General features: G+C 30.2%; 3 protein-coding genes across 5 annotated transcripts; 1 reads left to right on the top strand and 2 right to left on the bottom strand.

Moving 5' to 3' along the window:
* Positions 1-215: 215 nt before the first annotated feature.
* Positions 216-1540, top strand: LOC112791676 (uncharacterized). The gene is made up of 5 exons (XM_025834597.2): positions 216-374; positions 462-580; positions 654-732; positions 800-940; positions 1070-1540. Exons 1-5 carry the CDS (start codon positions 332-334, stop codon positions 1339-1341), a joined length of 654 nt encoding a protein of 217 aa, XP_025690382.1. The 5' UTR covers positions 216-331; the 3' UTR covers positions 1342-1540.
* Positions 1541-4191: 2651 nt separating this feature from the next.
* On the bottom strand, positions 4192-8098 carry LOC112791673 (microtubule-destabilizing protein 60). Of its 3 annotated transcripts, none has more exons than XM_025834593.3 (7): positions 7981-8098; positions 7736-7804; positions 5560-5604; positions 5372-5485; positions 5216-5275; positions 4912-5006; positions 4192-4631 (listed from the first exon to the last, which is right to left on the bottom strand). In XM_025834593.3, the coding sequence occupies exons 1-7, from the start codon at positions 8065-8067 to the stop codon at positions 4499-4501; spliced, it is 603 nt and encodes a 200-aa protein (XP_025690378.2). In that variant the 5' UTR covers positions 8068-8098; the 3' UTR covers positions 4192-4498. The 3 variants fall into 3 exon arrangements, with proteins under 3 accessions (XP_025690378.2, XP_025690377.2, XP_025690379.1); XM_025834592.3 differs by having other exon boundaries at positions 4192-4634; positions 7981-8095; XM_025834594.2 differs by lacking the exon at positions 7736-7804 and having other exon boundaries at positions 4192-4634; positions 7981-8052.
* A 5664-nt stretch (positions 8099-13762) lies between these two features.
* LOC112791672 (cytochrome c oxidase assembly protein COX11, mitochondrial) lies at positions 13763-18346 on the bottom strand. The gene is made up of 8 exons (XM_025834591.3): positions 18039-18346; positions 16504-16631; positions 15815-16175; positions 15669-15721; positions 15152-15224; positions 14727-14831; positions 14403-14483; positions 13763-14322 (listed from the first exon to the last, which is right to left on the bottom strand). Exons 2-8 carry the CDS (start codon positions 16581-16583, stop codon positions 14221-14223), a joined length of 855 nt encoding a protein of 284 aa, XP_025690376.1. The 5' UTR covers positions 16584-16631; positions 18039-18346; the 3' UTR covers positions 13763-14220.
* Between the last annotated feature and the right edge of the window lie 1159 nt (positions 18347-19505).

Here is a 19505-nt window from a genome sequence, read left to right as displayed (position 1 = left end):
ATCAATTAATTAAAATTGTAGCACATTGCGTGATCGAAAAAATTAAACTTTATTTCGTGTGGTCCATTTATTATGTTGATTTGCATTGACTAATGTTAAGGTTAGGTAGGTGGGTATTTTCAGAGCTATAAAAGTGGACCCATTACAATAATTTAATTTCCTTAAAGCTTAAAGTGTAACACAGTAGTCTTTTTGTTCACATATATGAATGTTTTACACTAACCTGCATTCGCTACTTATTAGTACTTATATATTATATACCACATATTAATTTCCTGTGCTCTGTTCTCACTTGTCACTTGTGACTTGTCACTGCATTGCCCTCAATTCCATGGAATTGGACATTGGAGTAACTCACTCAGATCTCTCTCTTGGTATGACATAATTACATAAATGATGATACATGTTTCTTTTCTAATTTGTGATGTCAATTTTGCTTGTTATGTTGTTGTTTGGTGCAGCTGAAGCTGATTCATGGTTTTCATCAGATACATCAAGTGGGTACCTTGAAGATGCTATTGCAGGCTGGGGAATTTGGTTCAACCACAACAATTTACCATCCTACTCCCAAAACCAAAAGGTTATAACTTATTTAGTGATATATGCATGCCTTTGTTGTTTTCTCCATTCTCTAATTCATTCAATTATGACAGATGATGGACCATTATTTGGTTGATGAGGAAGATCTATTTCCAACATTTTGTTCATCCACAACACCACAAATCCTTCATGGTATGAACTTTGGTATTAGTCATTGTAATTGTAATTGAAACATATACTTATCCATGAAACACTGCAGGTAATTTCCACAAAGAGAGTAAAGAATTCAGCAATAGGAACCTGCCATCATCATCACCAGCATCTTTACAAAATGAGCCTGCTCACAGGAGCCTTTCACCTAGAGAATCAGATGCAAATAATGCTTCAGCTTCAAATTCAAGTACCAAACCTTTCACACTAGTGCAAACTTTCTTTCTTGCTTTGGTTTGCAACCTATTAGTTAAGTCTTAGTGGTCTAATCTTGTTACCCTTATTATTTTTTGTTTCATGTGATATGTATCCATCAAAGAGGGTCATTGGAAGAAAATAGCATATCCATTTGAGCTAGTAAAGGCAGGAGGAATAGAAGGGGAAACATCACTGAAAGACATAAACAACCAAATGCTAATGAGTCCATCAAAGCCAATTCCACATCCTGTTGCTAACTTATCAAGCACTCATCCATATGCATGCATTTCAGCTCGTAGTGGTTATGGCATTTCAGGAAAAGTTGTTACAGCACTTACTAGGATTCACACCCAGGGTAGAGGCTCCATTACCATTATCAGAACCAAGGGTTGAAAATTCCAATTAGGATTTTGTATATTACTTAACAGTTATTATGATATACCTTCATAGTAAAATGTTGTTTGGTAGAGGTGTACGTATTGTGTTGCATTATAAGGTTAAATTTGAAATTTTGAATGGTGAGTTGTTATATTGATATGATAAGAATAATAATGCTGCTCTGGCTCTGCCAATGACTCTTGAATTGGTCTAAGGGAAACATTGTACAAGTTAGAATAGGGAACTATACACTATACTATTATTGGCTACATTATATTTTGCTTTTTAGACTTTAGATCAGCCAAATAATTAGGTAATGTGGTCGCTCACAGGCCCAAGAACAACATTAATTTATATTATAAAATTGAAATTGACAAGCACAATCGGAAAAATGCCATTTGATTTGGACTTGTGAATTTCTACCAAGTGGAACATTTTGGTTTTATTGTCAAAAGAAATTAATCGCTATTATTGCTAGAGCGTGGAACATATCCCATAATTTCAACCTTTATCAATGCTTACATTTTGATTTTATGGCATGAGTGTTGAGATGTGAGTACCTAAAGTCTTATACTTATATAATTTGTCAAATGATCGGTAGCTTCAACCTATAGCTACTTTTGAATACAGACATAATCATGGCATTATTTTGCATACAAAATAGTTAGTTTGACTTTGAAATTCTTCAACTGCTGTTTGAAAATAGTACCATAACCAGCTCCAGTTGCACAAGAATAGATTTCCTTAGTTAAAGAATGTTGATGGCATATTTTGTCACCTTTTTTTTTCCGTCAAAACCATTGCTTTTCAAAATAATAGATAAGAATTAATTTGGTGTTTATTTTGATATTGAAATGTGACGTATGAATACATTACTACTCTATTATAAGAACTATATTTATAACATAAGATATACCTAACGGCACGCTCCACCCTTTGGCTGGATTGATAGATAATTTTTTATTAATAAAAAAAATAAATATTACGTTCGAAATGTGTTTATTCTTTTTAAGTAATACTTATCTGCTACGGCCTTCCGCTATTAAATTACATTCATTTAAAATTTAAGCAGGCTTGATTTGAGTTTTGGCAATGAGAATGTAATATGATGAGAATCTTAGAGGTATCCTATGGAAGTAGTCAGAGAGTTATAGGGTGTAGGGCTAAGAAAACATGATCCGGAAATGCAATTGCATATTTATAGGTGAGCAGTCACTATCACTCATATATTTCTGGTGACACAAATCACAATTGGTTTTGCACCATGCACCATGCACCACCACATTCATTTAAAGCTGTAAGCTGAGGCTGAATGCATGCCACTTTCGGCAAAGTACATTCATTCAGTACAGAAAATGAAACACTATTGTTGTTCTTTCTATATCTATCCATCTCAATCAAATGTGTGTAGCAAACTGAAACAAACTCAAATACGTTAAAGCACTTCCATTCCACGCATAATATATAATAATATTAAAAATGTTATCAAAACGTAGATTAACTATTTCTTTTTTTTCTTAAATCAAAAATAGAGAAATTCGAACCGCAACTTCTTAGGTGAATATAAGGAGACTATGCCATTTGAGTTATAGTTCGTTGGCTAAATAATTTACCAAAGATAGAAAGATTCGAACCTATAACCTCCTAAGTGAGTATAGAGAGACTATGTCATCTGAGTTATAATTCGTTGGCGTAAATTAACTATTTCAAACACTAAAAAGTTGTAGGTCTTAATGGATATATAAATAGATAAAATATACTGAGTATATACTAAAATCAATCATCAAAATTAATTAAATATTTACCCACATTACACACTCACATCTAAGAATTTTATTTATTACTTGATCATCTTTAAAATTTAAACCGAGTGCAATGTATTAAGAGAGAGTATCTTTTTAGTCACTCAATCAAAACTTTAGTTGCAAACTCATTGTACTTGACAATAATACATTGGAACCCGTACAAAGGCAAAACCTGTGTCGCAGGCTGCAGCTCATTTGTCATAAATGAATGTAAAGTAGTAGCCCATCTCATTTCAAAGTAGCCCATTTGGCTAAGCCCATGCTCCAGACGCATTGGAGCATAACCAATGCCAAAATAAAAATAAAACACACACACCAAGTTGGGTTGGTTTAGTGGTTAACTCATTAGTCTGCTTAAGTAAGACGAAGGAAATTTGAATCTTACCTTGTGCATGCAGCAACCCATTGGTCAACGACAAATCCTTAAGTGAAGCTCAGTACCGCAATAGATTAGTCATTGTACTGTCGAATCGAGGGATATCGTGAAAAACCAAAAAAATAAAAATAAATAAAACACACACTATAAAATGGATATTGTATATTAAAAAAAATACTAGTAATTTTGATATATATATTTTGATATTATTATTTTTTTAACAACTAATACAATTTTTTGTCGTTAGTTGATAATAATTGAAATATATAATTGATTAATAATAATTATATTTTTATACTAATGTAAATAATATTTAATGTATTAATAATATTGTTGTATTATAATTAAAATTTAATTTTAATATACTGTTAATATAAAACAAATTTACATGTATACTTAATTATGTATAGTTACGTTAACAAAAATTATTATTTTTATATTGACCACGTAAATAATTATCTAAAAATTAGATAATTATATAAAATATTTTATACGGTGAAAATTAAACTCTTATAATTATCCCAAATGCTTTCAAGCATACGTCTCAAATAATAGTGGAGTCAAATGTTTCGTACACAGTAACTGTGAAGGAGAGCAATGGTTTAGAGCAAAGGAATTGCTTAAAATCAAGATTAGTAGGAAGGAAATAAATTAAATTGTACAAGAAGATACAAGACATCAAAATAGCTGTAATGATTCTATTCATCATCATCATCATCACTTGTTTTCCAATTGGTACAATACAAGGCATGGTAATTAATCTGAAGAACCAATATCATCAAATTAAATGACGCAATCAAAACATGATTCGTCTTTATTTGTCAAAATAAAAAAAAAGAAAGAAAATAAAAAACATTGCGGGGCCTAATTAAGTGGAACAACTAGGTTATGGTGGCATGCATGGTATAGTACAAAAATCTGAAGGTTGGTTTCTATAGTGTACAACATTGATGCATGAAATGTATGCATGCAATAAGGGCAATTGAAGGTGTTAGTTGACGGGCTTTAGAGAGTGGTGCAAGTTGTGGAATTCGTTACCCAAGCTGCAGCACCTCAAGCACTTGCTACTCATCATGTGCAGGCATGAATATGATTCTCTACTTCCCACTGTCTTATTATTTGACCTGCTATATTATTATTATTAACAATTCAGATTATTGAGTACATTTCAACATAGAGTTATGCTACGTGTACACTAAAATCAGCTACCACGTGTATACTAAAATCAGCTACCAGTGTTAAATATATGCTAGAATATAAATACACATTGAAAATAAATTAAACCATAAATATTTATACATAAATACATTGGTAGCTGATTTTAATGACCGATTTTGGTGTACAAATAGTATTTTTGTTCAAGATAATATATAAATGCCGTTCACTTGTTCTTTTTGAGTATACCTTTGTGGGGAAAAAGGCTTATCAAAATAAGGCATCAATTGAGCTCTTGGAACCATTTCCTTCCTTAGCATCCGAATCTCTTCTTCTTCAATCATCTGCTCCATGATATTTTTACATACATTGGAACGGATTATTTCTTTAATAATAATCTTTAATTTATCTAAATTTTTATAACGGCTTTGACTTTTTTTATATATTGAAAAACTAATGTATTCAGATGTAAAATAAGTTTAAGCACATTGATTTTTTAATATAAAGAAAGTAAAAATGTTAATGATTTAAAAATGAAGGGAGTATTAAATACTTTCTGCAACTTCTCTGCTTGTCTCTTTTGTATCTCCATGAGATAAAATTTTGTAGTGACCTGTATGTGGTGTGCATGCAAATTAAAGTTATTAGGCACAAAAAAAAAAAGCAGTATTGATTTTGAGGAAAGGTTAGATATTTGAATGAATGTTACTGCATAGTTGAACATTGCGCGCTTGACAGCTCTTTCTTGGGTGTGGAGTTTGAATTCTTGTGGTTTTGTATTTTCTTTTGGAGGAGATGACTTCCTTGACTGTGATGATGAGCTCTACACATCATCAACACACATAATTATTAATTAATGACTCACCCAGATATTGGTATAATGAAGTAGGAACTAACCTTGTTATTCTTCTCATGGAACCTATCTTTGACTTCATCTCTTGCCTGTCAAACATATATATATCCAATAATAACAATCATGTCTACTTTTAGAGGCTAAAATTTTTATATATGAATAATTTTAATGAGAAATACAAAAATATTTGATCATTTTAGTATTTTACACGGTTGTGGTAGTAGCACAAAACGTCACTAACGTTTTGTAATAAAAAAAATTTAATCATAAAAGAACAAAATGTTACTAACGTTTTGTAATAAAAAATATTATTTTAATTATTAAAACACAAAATGTCACTGACATTTTGTTAAAAAATATTATTTTAATTGAAAAAACACAAAACGTCATTGGCGTTTTATAAATAGTCATAGTTGTGTTTAACATACAGATTGGTTCATGACGAAGGATTTGACTTCTAGTAATACAATATTAAAAAGAAAAAGTTCACTTTTAGAAGCCACAATACATTACTTATATTAAAAGAAAATAATCATGTATAGTATTTATTTTGGCGCCATTATTTTGATAAAAAAATTTAATAAAAAAAGATTTTTTTATTTTTTAGCGTGTTTGGCAAATTTTTAGTAATAAAAGTAAAAGCACCAAAAAAATAAAAAGATTTTTTTTGAAAAGCTATAATTTATATCTTTTTTTAAAAGATCTATTTTCCTTAAAAAAAGATATAATAAAAAAATACTTTTATATTGTTATACCCAAATATAATTGATAAATAAAAAAATTTTTTGTATAAAATATTCAAAAATAAAATTACTTTTATTTTTTCATAAAATCTTTTAAAAATTAACTAAAAATAAGATCTTTTCTTAAAAATTCAGCGAAATAAACTCATAGCCTATAGGACAATGCACAAAGAATGGTAAGACATCATAATAAACAAATAATAATAATGAAATTAGGCAATTATTATTAGATGAAAACTTATTATGGGATCCATATTGTGGTGATGCATGTACTTGATCTAAGTCATGGAAAAGGACTGCATGGTTCACAATTCTATCAGTGAGAAATTAAAGTTGAAGTGGTCACACATGTCTAATGTTAACAAACTAATTATATATATTCCGGTGAGAAGAGTAAATTTATATAAGCCCTGTTCCATGTGTGCATGTACTCATCAATTCAGGGTCGGAGCTAGCCCCATCCAAAAAGGGACCAACATTAATTTTATGCAAAGTTTATAGTATAATTAGTTGATCATTTAGGGGGCCAAATAATGAAGATTATACACCTGGGGGCCCACTTTATATACACTGCTAGCACAAGTCACAATTATGTCTGAGAATCAAATGAGAAGGACAAAAATGCATGGATAAATTTGTTTGGTGCACTGCGTGAATGAAGTAAGAGACAACTAATACTTTGATATATACATTGGAAAGGTAGAATAATGGGATACTAATTAGTAACTAATATAATAAGATGCGGTTGCATGCATGAGACCGGGCTTTTATTTTATCTAAATAATAATTTCCTGCATGCGAGTGTGATAAAACAGTAGTGATTTAGTGAATAGTTAGTTTATTTGTGCCACAAGCTAATAAGGTGGTAATTAATTGAAATTAAAATTGTTGCATCATGACCATCTAGTAAAGTCAAGTAACATATATATTCTCTTATTAAGAATTTCTTTCAGTGTTGTTAAGATGTGACATAGTTGACACTTTACACTCTCATAACTTCAACCTTAAGAACTAAGATGATGGGCTGGGACATACAAGTGCAGAAGAAGTATCTTAATATATAAATCATCAATAACTTAGCTAGCTTCTCTTAATTAGAAATTGGAGTTGCAAATTATATATATATATGAGTTAATTTAATATGACTATGTTACTATGATTATAGTATTTTAAAAAATATTGTTAAAATTAAAGTAATATTTTTTTTATTCTTAAACAACGTTTTTTAAAAATTTTTGCTTAAAAAAATTATCAAAATATAAAAAAAAAATTAATTTTAACAACACTTAATAGTTAATGTGTAATCATTATAATGTAGTTATACTAGATTTACGTGTATATTATTATTATTATTATTATTATTATTATTATTATTATTATTATTATTATTATTATTATTCCGTGGAAGATCAATTTTATTATTTTATGATCAAACTAAAAGTATAACAATAATGATGAACCAATATATATGTCTCACCATTCCTCTAGCATTATTATTAGTAATGCTCCATTGAGCTGCAGTAGACTGTGAAGTGTTCTTCACAAACTAATTTAGCCATGCATGGAAAACAAGTAATAATAGTTAGCTAGAATTGAATTTCATAATATATACACTACTGTTGTTAGGCTTAAGAATATAAGAGGGAGGGTAAAGAAAACATAACATAACATAAATTAAAGAATGAAAATACTATTATTATATTCATTAATTTAATTCCCAACCTTCAAAGAAGATTTAGTGCTAGCTTTCTCCATAATAATACGTGTGTGTGTTGCAGCTACTGAGGAGAGGAGAGGAGAGGAGAGCATATAAATAGTGGGAAAAAGGGAACAAGTTTGGAGGTTGGTAACTTTCTGAATAATATTTTTCTTTTTCATTATTCTGTTGCCACATCACCAGCATGCTCTAGGATTTTCATGCTCTCTTTTGCACCAAACTTTCTGATTAAACCTCCCTCTCAAGTCTCAACCCCCTCATAAATTCCTCGTTTCTCAAATGAAATCCTATTATATACCTATAGTATTATGTTATTATGTGAGGAATTAATTAACATATACTTGCTGCCCCAATTCACATTAATTAATAAGTAATGTAGCACCTTGGATTTCATAATAAATTTGGAGAAGAGAGACTCTTATGTGTCTGATCTGTTGTTTGATTAATAACAACAATATTTGTCTGTTTCACTTTAAGTATTAATGAGTAAAACTAATAATAATGTTTCTGAAGACACATTCAAACACAGTTTTGACTTTTGAATACTACTACTGTTACAAATTGATCTCTCAGTCAGATAACAAATTAAAAATTGCTATAAATTAGTTTTTTATATATATATATCAGAGAATAACATCTTTAAATTAAGAATGACATTATCAATTTTAAAATATTAATATTTACTTTCTACTTGTATAGGGCAAAAGTACATAATAATATTAACAACTTTTGCTGATGATGAATTTCAATGTTGTTCATCATTGGAAGACTCTTCCGTTTCTTTGTTTTTCTTTTTGTTTCCCCATAAGAACCAACTTTATTTCTTGATACAACAATCATATATATACACAATAAGTGTCCTGTCATAAATTTTAGTATATCCACTCAATCATCTAAATATCCTCATCTTCACAGTATTAAACTTACATTCATGTTTTTTTTTAAAGTCATAGACAACCCTTCCATTTTAATTTGAGTTAGCTATAGCTTTTGAAGTTAAATTATTCGAGCCACATTCATATATAACACACTATTTCAGGATAGCAGGAACAAGAATGAGTTAAAGTTAATTTGAAGGGATATGTGTGACAATTGATAGGAGTCACATTCATTACTTTTGAAAGAGCAAATAAAGAGTGATGAAGAAGAGGTTGTTAATAGCCCGTTTTCAAATGTTTCTTGCTGAAGCCGTCAATCCAACCAAAGAGACGCTTTCAACCTCTCTATATTATAATAATAATAATCCTACCAATGCCGCATGCCTCAGCTTCTTCACATACACATCTATATATGCTGTTATTGTATTTCTTTTTTTTTTTTTTGCATTCTTGTATATTATGATTGAGAAATTAAAATCCCTGTTTCTCTATCGATTGGAATCTCATAATTAAATTACAAATTTCTTACCTGCTACACAACATCTATAACAATAATATAATTATGTTGTTAATAGCTCTTTTACTCTTGCTGAGTTTTTTCTTTTCTAATAGTATATGCCCTTGGTGCAATATATGTTGTTGAGAATATGCGTCATCATTATATGGGTCGGGTGAAATTGAATTTATCCTAAATTTTTAACTTAGATCTGATCCTAAATATACATTAAATTTATTTTTTATATTTTAATCTGGTTCTAAATCCAATGAAATTTAAATATGTTTTTGCCACAATTATATTGGGTTCAAATCGGATAAAAATCGGGTCTTTAAAATTTTAATAATAATTTATAAAAAAATTTATTTATAAAGAAACTTATTTATGATGCACTTATTTATAAAAAAAAATTTGTTACTGAAAAATTAATATCAATATTTGAACTTGAATTTGTCTATAAATTCTAATTTGATACCTTTTTGAGCTGTTTTTTAATTCAACAAGTGTGACTAAAAATAAAACAATAAGCTTATGATTAATATAACATAATATTGAAATTAATTTAAAACATATATACCTTTTTTAGTTCTCTTAGGGTGCACATAATCAGTAAAACTGGGTTTACCTTGATCCAAATCCAGTTTAAAATAATGATCAGATTTATTATTGAGACCTTTACCCGACCTTAAACCCAATAAAATCACATCAAATCAGCCCCTAAAATATTCGAGACTGAACTGGGTCTTAGGACCAGGCCAAACCATATACATTCCTTGTTAAAAAATATTATTTTTATATTTATTTTGTATTTAGGTCAGCATTAACTAATTTTTTTAAATAAAATATTAGTCTTTTAATATATCTCTAATAATATTTATCTTTCTAATTAGACCGATAGTAATTTGGGTTGTTATAGATAATTTCTGGGAATCAATTTTTAGATGCTAAATTCTCTAGTTAAGGTATTAAAAATTTATTTTTGACTTGCTTAAAATTATAAAAATATTTGAGACAATAAAAAATAGTTTAAAATAATTTAAGATTATCTTATTTTATAAATTGTCATTTATTTTGTTTTACATTTTTTTAATTATTACTAGAATATTTAAATAATATTAAATATAATAAATATATAACTATATATATTATATACAGAAAATTATAAATATTAAAAAAATAATTTTAAATTATTATCTCCTAATATATATTCTCGTAAAATAAACCGCAACAATAATGATTTATCCTACTACTAAGATAAGCATTTCTTGTCATCCTTAGTATTATTAATCACAAGAAAGTTGTTATTTGGATTTTATTTTCAATAATTAAATAGTGTACGTATATGACTTTCAAAGGAGGGAAGTAAAGAGATCAAAATAACCAAAAAGAAAAACAGTAATGCTAAAAAATCAAAAAAAAATTCAAACTTATTTTATTTAATATTTATTATTTCTAATAATAATTAATAAATATTAAATAAAATAAATTTTAATTATTTTTTATTAATTTTTTTTGTTACCAAATATTTTTAAAAGAAAAAATACTGTTAGTCTTGTCAAGTTCAAACAAAATCAAGCCAACCTAAGAGACAGAGACACTATTCTAAAGAGTATATTTAATGACAGAACAACCTCTTGATAAGATTAAGTGATTAACCGTGCTATCAAAAATTCAAAAACAACATTCATTCAAGAGGAAGGTGAGAGGTGAGTAAATTTTGTGATTTGTAATTATTAATTAATTATTATTAATATTTTTAATGGTGTAAAATTATTCATTTTTTTTATTGATTAAGTGCTGGCCAAACTTTAATAAAAATATTGATTTCTGAACTTTCTCTTCATTTAAATCACAAAATAAGGATATAAAATTTAAAGTTACTTCCAATCAATCAAGACCACGAATTCAACACCACTCACGAATCACTAAATATTCTCGCATTGAACACATTTTATGTTTAAAAGATATTGAATTCATTTAATGTTTTAAGAGATTTAGAATATAACTAAAAAATAAGTTTAGAATAATTGGTTTCCAATGTTTTTTCAAAGGGCCAATTCGGTTTCTGATATTTATGAATTTTTTAAATTTCTTATCTAAGCTTACAAACTGCAAGACACATAAAAATTTATCCAATAAAGTGAGAGAGTAATTTGCAAAGGAAAAAATTAAATACTTCAAAGCCACCAAAAGATTATATTCTTGTACAGAATACATGTCCACTTATAATTTACCATGCTGATAACTTGCGTTATACACTTACACTCTGTATTCACTTTTTAATCAATTAGTTAATCTTCATATATATTCCTCAAGTGCAATGAACATTAACTATATGACGCCAATTCAAATGCATTTCATTTATCTTTTTACTCTGAAAAATCCAATTCCCATATAAATTATAAAAGACAATAATAAAAATGATGATGATGATCACTTGGGTCGACACACAGATTATTATATTGAAATTGCACCATATTCTAAGTTTTGTATTTCAAATTCTAAATTTCAATACTTACAAACATATACTCACATATGTGAAATTGAAGTTTTATGTGATTGACTCAAGCACATGCTTGGAGCTATTAGTCACTTTCATTTCCACAGCATGAGACACACCTAACAAGAATTAAGAAAGCTCAAAAAAAGTAATTAAGGACCAAGAGGTTGTTAACAACCAGCTTTCAAATGTTTCTTCTTGAAGCCGTTAAGTAAAAAGGCTAAAAGGATTATATTGATTTTGGCTTTGTTAAGGGTAAGCAAAATGTCGTCCAATTCGTTAGGTTGAAAAATGGAAAATCAACCTAATAAATTTATAATGCTTGCACTTGAAGTTGTGGGGTATCTATATTTATAAATGATAAAGCCTTCAATAAGACTTTAACAAATTAGTGCACCTCTCTCTTTTCAAGTTTGACAATGGATTTGACCCCATTTTAACAGAATCTGACCATTATATCTCAACTAACTACCATTCTTATCAACACTGTATTAGTAAGCAAATTCAGTTCACTACCGCCAATGCTTTTGTTTTCTTGTAATTCAATCTTTAGCGGAATACATATTTTAACTAGTGATGACAATGGATATCTGTGGAGATATCCGAAGATAAAGATGAAAATGAAAAAAAATCATCGTTGAAAATAGGATAGAAATAAAGATCTTTTTATGGTAAATTTTAAAGTGGAAACAGAATTCTATTTTCGATCTGGTAAAATATAAAGGATTGCACACAACAAAGTCTTAATAACAGTCACAATATTTTATGATAAAGATACTAATGCTTGAATATCACAAAGCACTTTAAATGGAACCACTTTTTAGTTTTTACTCCCCTATAATGGTTGATGATACAAAATATATTCTAAAAGTAGAGTTGTTAAAATGAGCTGCATTTTGTGGGTTCGTCGGTTCGCTTGTAAAAAAGAAACGACTTGTTTAAAAACAGGTCAATTTAGCTTGGCTTAAATAACTTATGAGACTGAAACAGTCTTGGATCAAGTAGGCACGAGTTGTTTCGTCCGACTCCTTTTTTAATTTTTGATATATAAAATTTGATGAGTTTATATTATACACTATTTTGTTATAGATATGTTAATTAATTTTTTAGATTTTAAATAACTTACTATGAAAATATATGAATGTATGATAATGTTTTATTTGTATGGATATTAAATAAAAAAATTCCTAAAATTATGTAGTATTATTTGTTTTTTTTTTTTGTAAAAGTCAAACGATTAAACCCCTTTAACTTGTTAGCTCAGGCAAGTCGAGTCGAACTAATATTTTTTGACTTATTTAAAATATGGATCAATTTGCTTTTCAATTTGGCACATCTCTATCTAAAAGTTGTATTGTATAATGTATTTATTCATTTATTTTCATACATTACGACTAATTCAAGTTGGTTCAACTCTCTCTTTTCTGTTATTACGCTCTATTTAATGTTGTTTGCTATATTATCTAAAAGTTGTTGTCTAATTGTCAAAAAAGTAAAATAATTAATATTTAATTTAAAAATTTAAAATTTATTATAAAAAATAAATTAGACAAAAATTAAACACCAAATAAAAAATACTATAAAATTTTCCTTATTTGATAGTAAATTGGGACGAAGCCAAGAGTTAATCTAATAAAACCTGAAAAATTGTTTAGAATTATATGAATTTTGTGAATTTTGTATATTTTGACACTTAATGCCTTTGATCCTTAACCAATGGAAGTTTAGAGGGCAAAAGTGTTCAAACCTGAAACATCATTAAATGTTTGGACTGTTGTGCGACAGATAATATACCCACTTACCTGGATACTTTGCTGTTAGAAGATATGAATGGGCAATTCAACTATTTTACCATGTCATAAAGTGAAGGACTAATCGCATTTGAGTCGATGTGCCCACTTATAATAAAGTTATTTGATCAAAAGGTTTTTACTACTTCACTTTATCATTTCACATTGTAATGTCAAGACACTGAAGTAACACTGATTCAGCAAGATATTGAACTATCTTAACTGTTCTACAAGCGACTAATAGTGCAAAAGAGATACTGAATGATACAAATACAAGTTAGACAATAGATTCAGTGTAATTCACAACCTCATGCGCTGATAACTCAAATGTTCAAAACTTGATCGGAAAAGTTTTCTAACAGCCCTTCTGGAAACGATCAAGAACTTCGCAAACTTCCGGGAGAAAAGGTAATTTCATCTTTATTTTGAATTTGAATTACAAATGAAGTTCAGTCCTTCAAAAATCACCAGAAATATGTAATCATATCTTGAGCTTCATGGATGTGCTAAGCATAGTTTGCCTTGAGTCGTAGCAAGTAGCAAGCTTGTTATTTGAATCTCATGTAAACATTCAAGAGATCTCACTCCTCAGAAACCTTGAAGAAAGTGTATGATAATATTATGTTATTGACACCATCCATTCTAGGGTCGGTCTCAATTTCTGGGTCAATGTAAAAGAATACCTACAATACAAGTAATACACTGTTTAGATTTTGGATGCATGTAAATCTGTTTCCCAGGAACTATTTTTGAAACCACTTACAGGCATGTCAATCTGCTCCCCAGGAAGAAGCCGCTGCTCCTCAAAACAGAAGCATTGTATTTTATTGAAGTACACTGCAGCCTGTATAAGAGAGTTTATGATTTATAAGTTTTCCCTCCCTAAAATTGCTACTTTGGGTAGCTCTATGAAAGAAATCAAAGTTAATCTCCGAAGGCAACGAGTTCAGCAGAAACGGGAAACACAAAAGACTTCCAACAGCAGGAAAAGCAAAAAATGCCATTATGCTCTTATCATATAGTAGAAAGACCATGAAGAATTTGTCTCCATATACAACATAACAGAAAATTCATCGCAAGTCATTACCTTCATAGGAGTGACATTATATGTAGAAACACCAGTTATTGGAGTGGAACTTTTGTTTTCAGCCGTATAAAATGCGAGGGCACTTTCTCCAGGCTTGACTCTTACCTATTAGAATAACCAAATAATGCTACATTACCAATCTAGCAAGTGTTAACCGTAAATGCAACTAGAACCAGATCAGAAAATACTATATCAGTCTCTAGAGAAATTAAATTGTGACAACCAAGCTTTTTTATTTAATATGATAATCAACAGTTCTCTCCAAGCTAGCAGAATGGAACTTTAATAGAATAATATAATATAAGTAAACTTAATGGTTCCAAGAAATTATAAGTAAAAGTTCCTCAATGAATTGCACAAGTTATAATTCTATTTCCGGATGGAAATACAGCATACATGCAGTAAGGTGTTAAGTAAAGAAAAACCTCTCTTTGAGTAGGAATAAACTTCCATGGCATGCCATCAGCAATATCAGCATTGAACTGCACTACAATTTCCCTGATAAAAATATAGTAACTCATCAAACTAGCAGTCTATTACAACCGTATCAAAGTCAACTTCTAAAACGAAGAGCCTAATTGAGGTTTATTGACTAATGCCTTGTAAGCATATCACTTTGAATCATTATTCACTTGTCCCTTGACAAAACCAAATGCGAAGTCCCAAGGCTGATATAGCAAGTTTAGTGCAATGTACCCTAATATATCATAGGGCTTAAGAAATATAGTAGAACAGTAGTCTTGCATAAATTCCCAATATTACAAAAAGTGGCACAGAACTTGAACCAGTGAAAACATTTTTTTTTTTAAATAAGATACTTGGAAATTGATCAACTACTGCTAATAAACATATATTCTTCAACCTGAGGAAATAGAAATCACAAAAAGGTCCTGCAAACATCTACTAATAAAAAGGTAGAATATAAGAAGTAGAAAGTAACACCTTGTGGCAACTGTTTTCTCTTTATCATGTCGTGCAATCTTTTCTTCAACAGTCTGAAGAAAATGTAAGAAATTGTCAAACAAAATTGAAGTTGCCAATCAATTTGGTGAGGAAAAGAAAAGCCTTGAAATCAAACTCGACCAAACCTCACGCCTTTGAACAGTTCCCCCATAGCCAGTTGCTTGACAAAATCTCCTGTACAAGGGAACAGCAGCATAGGTGACTCCGACCATTCCAAAAACCAAGCCAGTCAAATATAAGAGCATCTTTTGTGATTTCTTTTCTTTGGACGCATGAGACGAAAAATGTCTAACACCGGATGTAGCACCTGAACTTCTAACATTCTGTGAAGCAGAGGCCAATGAGTGAAAACACTGATGGAATGACTTTGTACTCAGTTCCTGGTCAAGCTTTGACAATTGTCTTGTAGAAGTGAAAAAATGTTGGAACCCAATATTACAACTAATGGACTTGTAACTTGATACTTCAGAAACAATAGATAGGCACCTGAATCAAAAACAAAATTATACACTACTAACAACTTGCTGGTATTAAAACTATTACTTTCCCTATTATCTATTATTATTATTTTTTCTCTGGAAGTCAAACTTTAGAGAGGCAAAAACGGTACCCAGCACATACGTGAATCTTTATATTTAGAAAAATCACTAAAACTTTGAGAGCATATATGGTTTTAGAAATCTGATGTAGTTTTATTTATTTTGTTACCGATATGTTTCATAACATTACCTAATACCTATAAGAATCATCAGTATTTAGCATTTAACAAAGAACGTAACAGCAAAACCTTAGGAGTGAAATAACATGGCATTACCTGGATTCAGGAGAGGCATTCTGCAAAGTCCTAAAGTATGGTGAGAGATGGATTCTCCTACCTAGCCTTGACCATATCATGGTTAGACCAACTGCTTTCCAAACGATAACAGGATATTCAGTGCTATCCTGGCAAGCAACAAAAATTTAGTGCAAACTTAAGTGAAACGGTGTTTACAAATGCTTGAGTACTGAGAAATTGATTGGTAATAGATGAAATACTTTTTTATACAAATACATACGCAAGGACCAAATACATTAATGACTAATTTTTATTAATTTTAGCACCAGGGAAGCAATAAACGTGTTGGAACTCTAATCTTGTTAGACAGTGCGCAATAAACAACCAACCAAGCAGCAATATGGAACAACTCTCAACCTTGAAATGGAAGAAATAATTAAATTTTAGCTTTTACACAGTGAAAGACCCATCTAGTACAAATGTATCACTTCGTTGAGGCATTTCATCAAACAACATAAGGACATGCGCCACAATGGGGAAATTTGGATCCAACAAAAAGAAGTAGCCAAAGTAAAGAAACACCCAAAATAATCAAAATGAAACTTTTCTGCAGCAAACATCATTAACCCTTAAAATTAAAAATGACAAATTTCTCATTCTAACACAAGCATAGTAAGCTATGTTCTTTAACTGTGATTGCAATGCAACAACAAACCATTATGTCCCAGTGTCATACACAACATCAAGGTAATACATTTAAAAAGAATAAATAAATAAACAAAAGGAGTTCAGCTCAAAACATGAGTAAGACCTTCAAATAATCAAAAGTTTATTTGGTCCTTCGAATATGCATTTGACATCAAATTGATCATCAATTTATATATATTACTAAAATGGTCAAATTAGTCCCAAAGATATATGAGACATCTAATTGTCTCTTCACTATCAATATGCTACATTTCTCCATAAAATTAGACCTCAAAAACATAAAATTGGTCCTTGATGAACAAAAAATTGATTATTAAAGGACCATTTTGATGCTGTTGACACAAATGAGTATCAATGTGGGTACCTGAACTTTTCTAGGCCTACATGAAATATAAGGACTTAAAATAACAAAATAAAAAGCAGCAGAAGCAAAACTATGAACAGAAACTGAATTTTAATTCAATTCTCTAGCAATAACTTGATACATCATATGCATTGTTGGCTCTGTATAAGAAAAGAAAGATCTGAGAAAATATTTGCCTTGGAATTATATCAATTCATACAGCATTTAAAATCCAGAACTATATTCAGCAAAAGTCAATGTAGCATTCAAAATCCAGAGTCCCAAAATTGTATCAATTCTATATAGCATTCAAAATCCAGAATCCAAAATTGAACTTATATCAAATTTATATTAAGCAAATTCAGAATTACAGAATGTTAAAAAAAAAAAAAGCAGAAGAACTCTGCATCAAGCCATCAATTCATATAATTAACAAAACAATTGAACTAACAATCTTCCAACAAACAATTCATATAGTTAATTAACCAAATTAAAAAATTAATTCAAAAACCCAAGCACTCACCGTGGCAGAGAGCAAGAAGGCCTGAGTTCCAGAACGACGACGCCGACGACCAGGGCGACCAGACGACACCGACGACCAAGGCGACCAGACGACACCGATGCCAGAAGCTCCAGAGTTCAGACGACTAGATGACGACGCCGCTGACAGCAGCTTCGATCCGCGACCGGGAGTTCCTTCTGCCGGCGTCAATTGTGGAGCTTGTTGCCGGGTTAGGGTTCGAAAATGGAAGAGGAAATTAGGGCAGCTATGGGTTAGGGTGCGAAAATGGAAGAGGAAATGGATGGGTTGGGTGGGTGAGTCACTAGTACAGTAAGCGTTTTTTTTTTTTTTTTTTGACGCCGTTTTGATGGATAATGAAAAACCGTTTATTTGAAAACCGGACTGGTTCACCCGGTTTTTCGGTTAACCGCCGGTTCGACCGATTTTCTCATCGGTTTTTTACAAGACGGTTCAAGAATCACCCGGACCGGTCATACGAATAATTTCCGATTAACCCGGTCGAACCGGCCGGTCCGGTCCGGTTTTCAGAACCTTTTTCCCACGTTGTCTTGTATATTTTACTTTGTGTTTGGGTTAGTAAGGTAGCCCAATCCTTTTTTGCTATGTGGTGTTGCAGTTATATGTTGATATGTTTGAAGTTGGTTTGGGTTGGCCCAATTAAATGAGGGCTTTTGAGGCTAGGCCTTTCTAATTTTGGGGTGATGTGGTTTCTTTTATTCTATTTCAGCTTGGAGGCCCTAGTGTGAGTTTACCTTTGTTATTTGAAATGTGAAAATTTTACTATCCAGAAAAAAAAAAAAGAAATGTGAATATTTTGCTGACCCAAAAAAATATATATAAAAAAGTCAAAAACAACTTCTGTAAACAATTTCTAGCATAATTATTTTTATAATTAACCAAAAAACTATATTTTCAGAATTTCATTTATCTGGGTAAAAAAGGGATTTGTATAAAGCCCCTCTAAAATCCTTCATCCCACCTATTTATTGCTGTTGAAGGAATAATCAACACATTCTTTTATAATGGAAATTGATTTCTTTAATTTGTGTTGTTAAACAGGAGAAAAGTGGTAGTTCATATTCCATATTCTTTATTTGAATTTACCATTATTAGATTAAGTATTATTAATAAGAATAAATAAAGGAAAAGGAGAAAGAATAATTATGAGGTTGAGAAGGACTGTACATGGTTACAGATTATTGGCAAAACCCTAAGCCAGATATAGGCTTCAATGGAGGACCATGTTGTTTTGGTAGACCCTTGTCCCTAAATCCCCATATAAATTAGAACAAATATGTTAGAGACAGAATCAATTTGCTTTATGCCTTATTCCATTCCCTCTGATCTGATCTGTTTGATGCACGCACTAGTCCCTTCCCTTGACCTAATGTATGTGGTAAACACTGTTCATTGTTGATCTTAAATTCTCCAACAACCTGAGGTTCACCACACTAAGTAATAGGTATA

This window comes from Arachis hypogaea, chromosome 3 (genome assembly GCF_003086295.3).
Source record: "Arachis hypogaea cultivar Tifrunner chromosome 3, arahy.Tifrunner.gnm2.J5K5, whole genome shotgun sequence".
Lineage (NCBI taxonomy): Eukaryota > Viridiplantae > Streptophyta > Magnoliopsida > Fabales > Fabaceae > Arachis > Arachis hypogaea.
The sequence above is the reverse complement of the archived record's forward strand: the minus strand, read 5'-3'. Positions and strand labels throughout refer to the sequence as shown.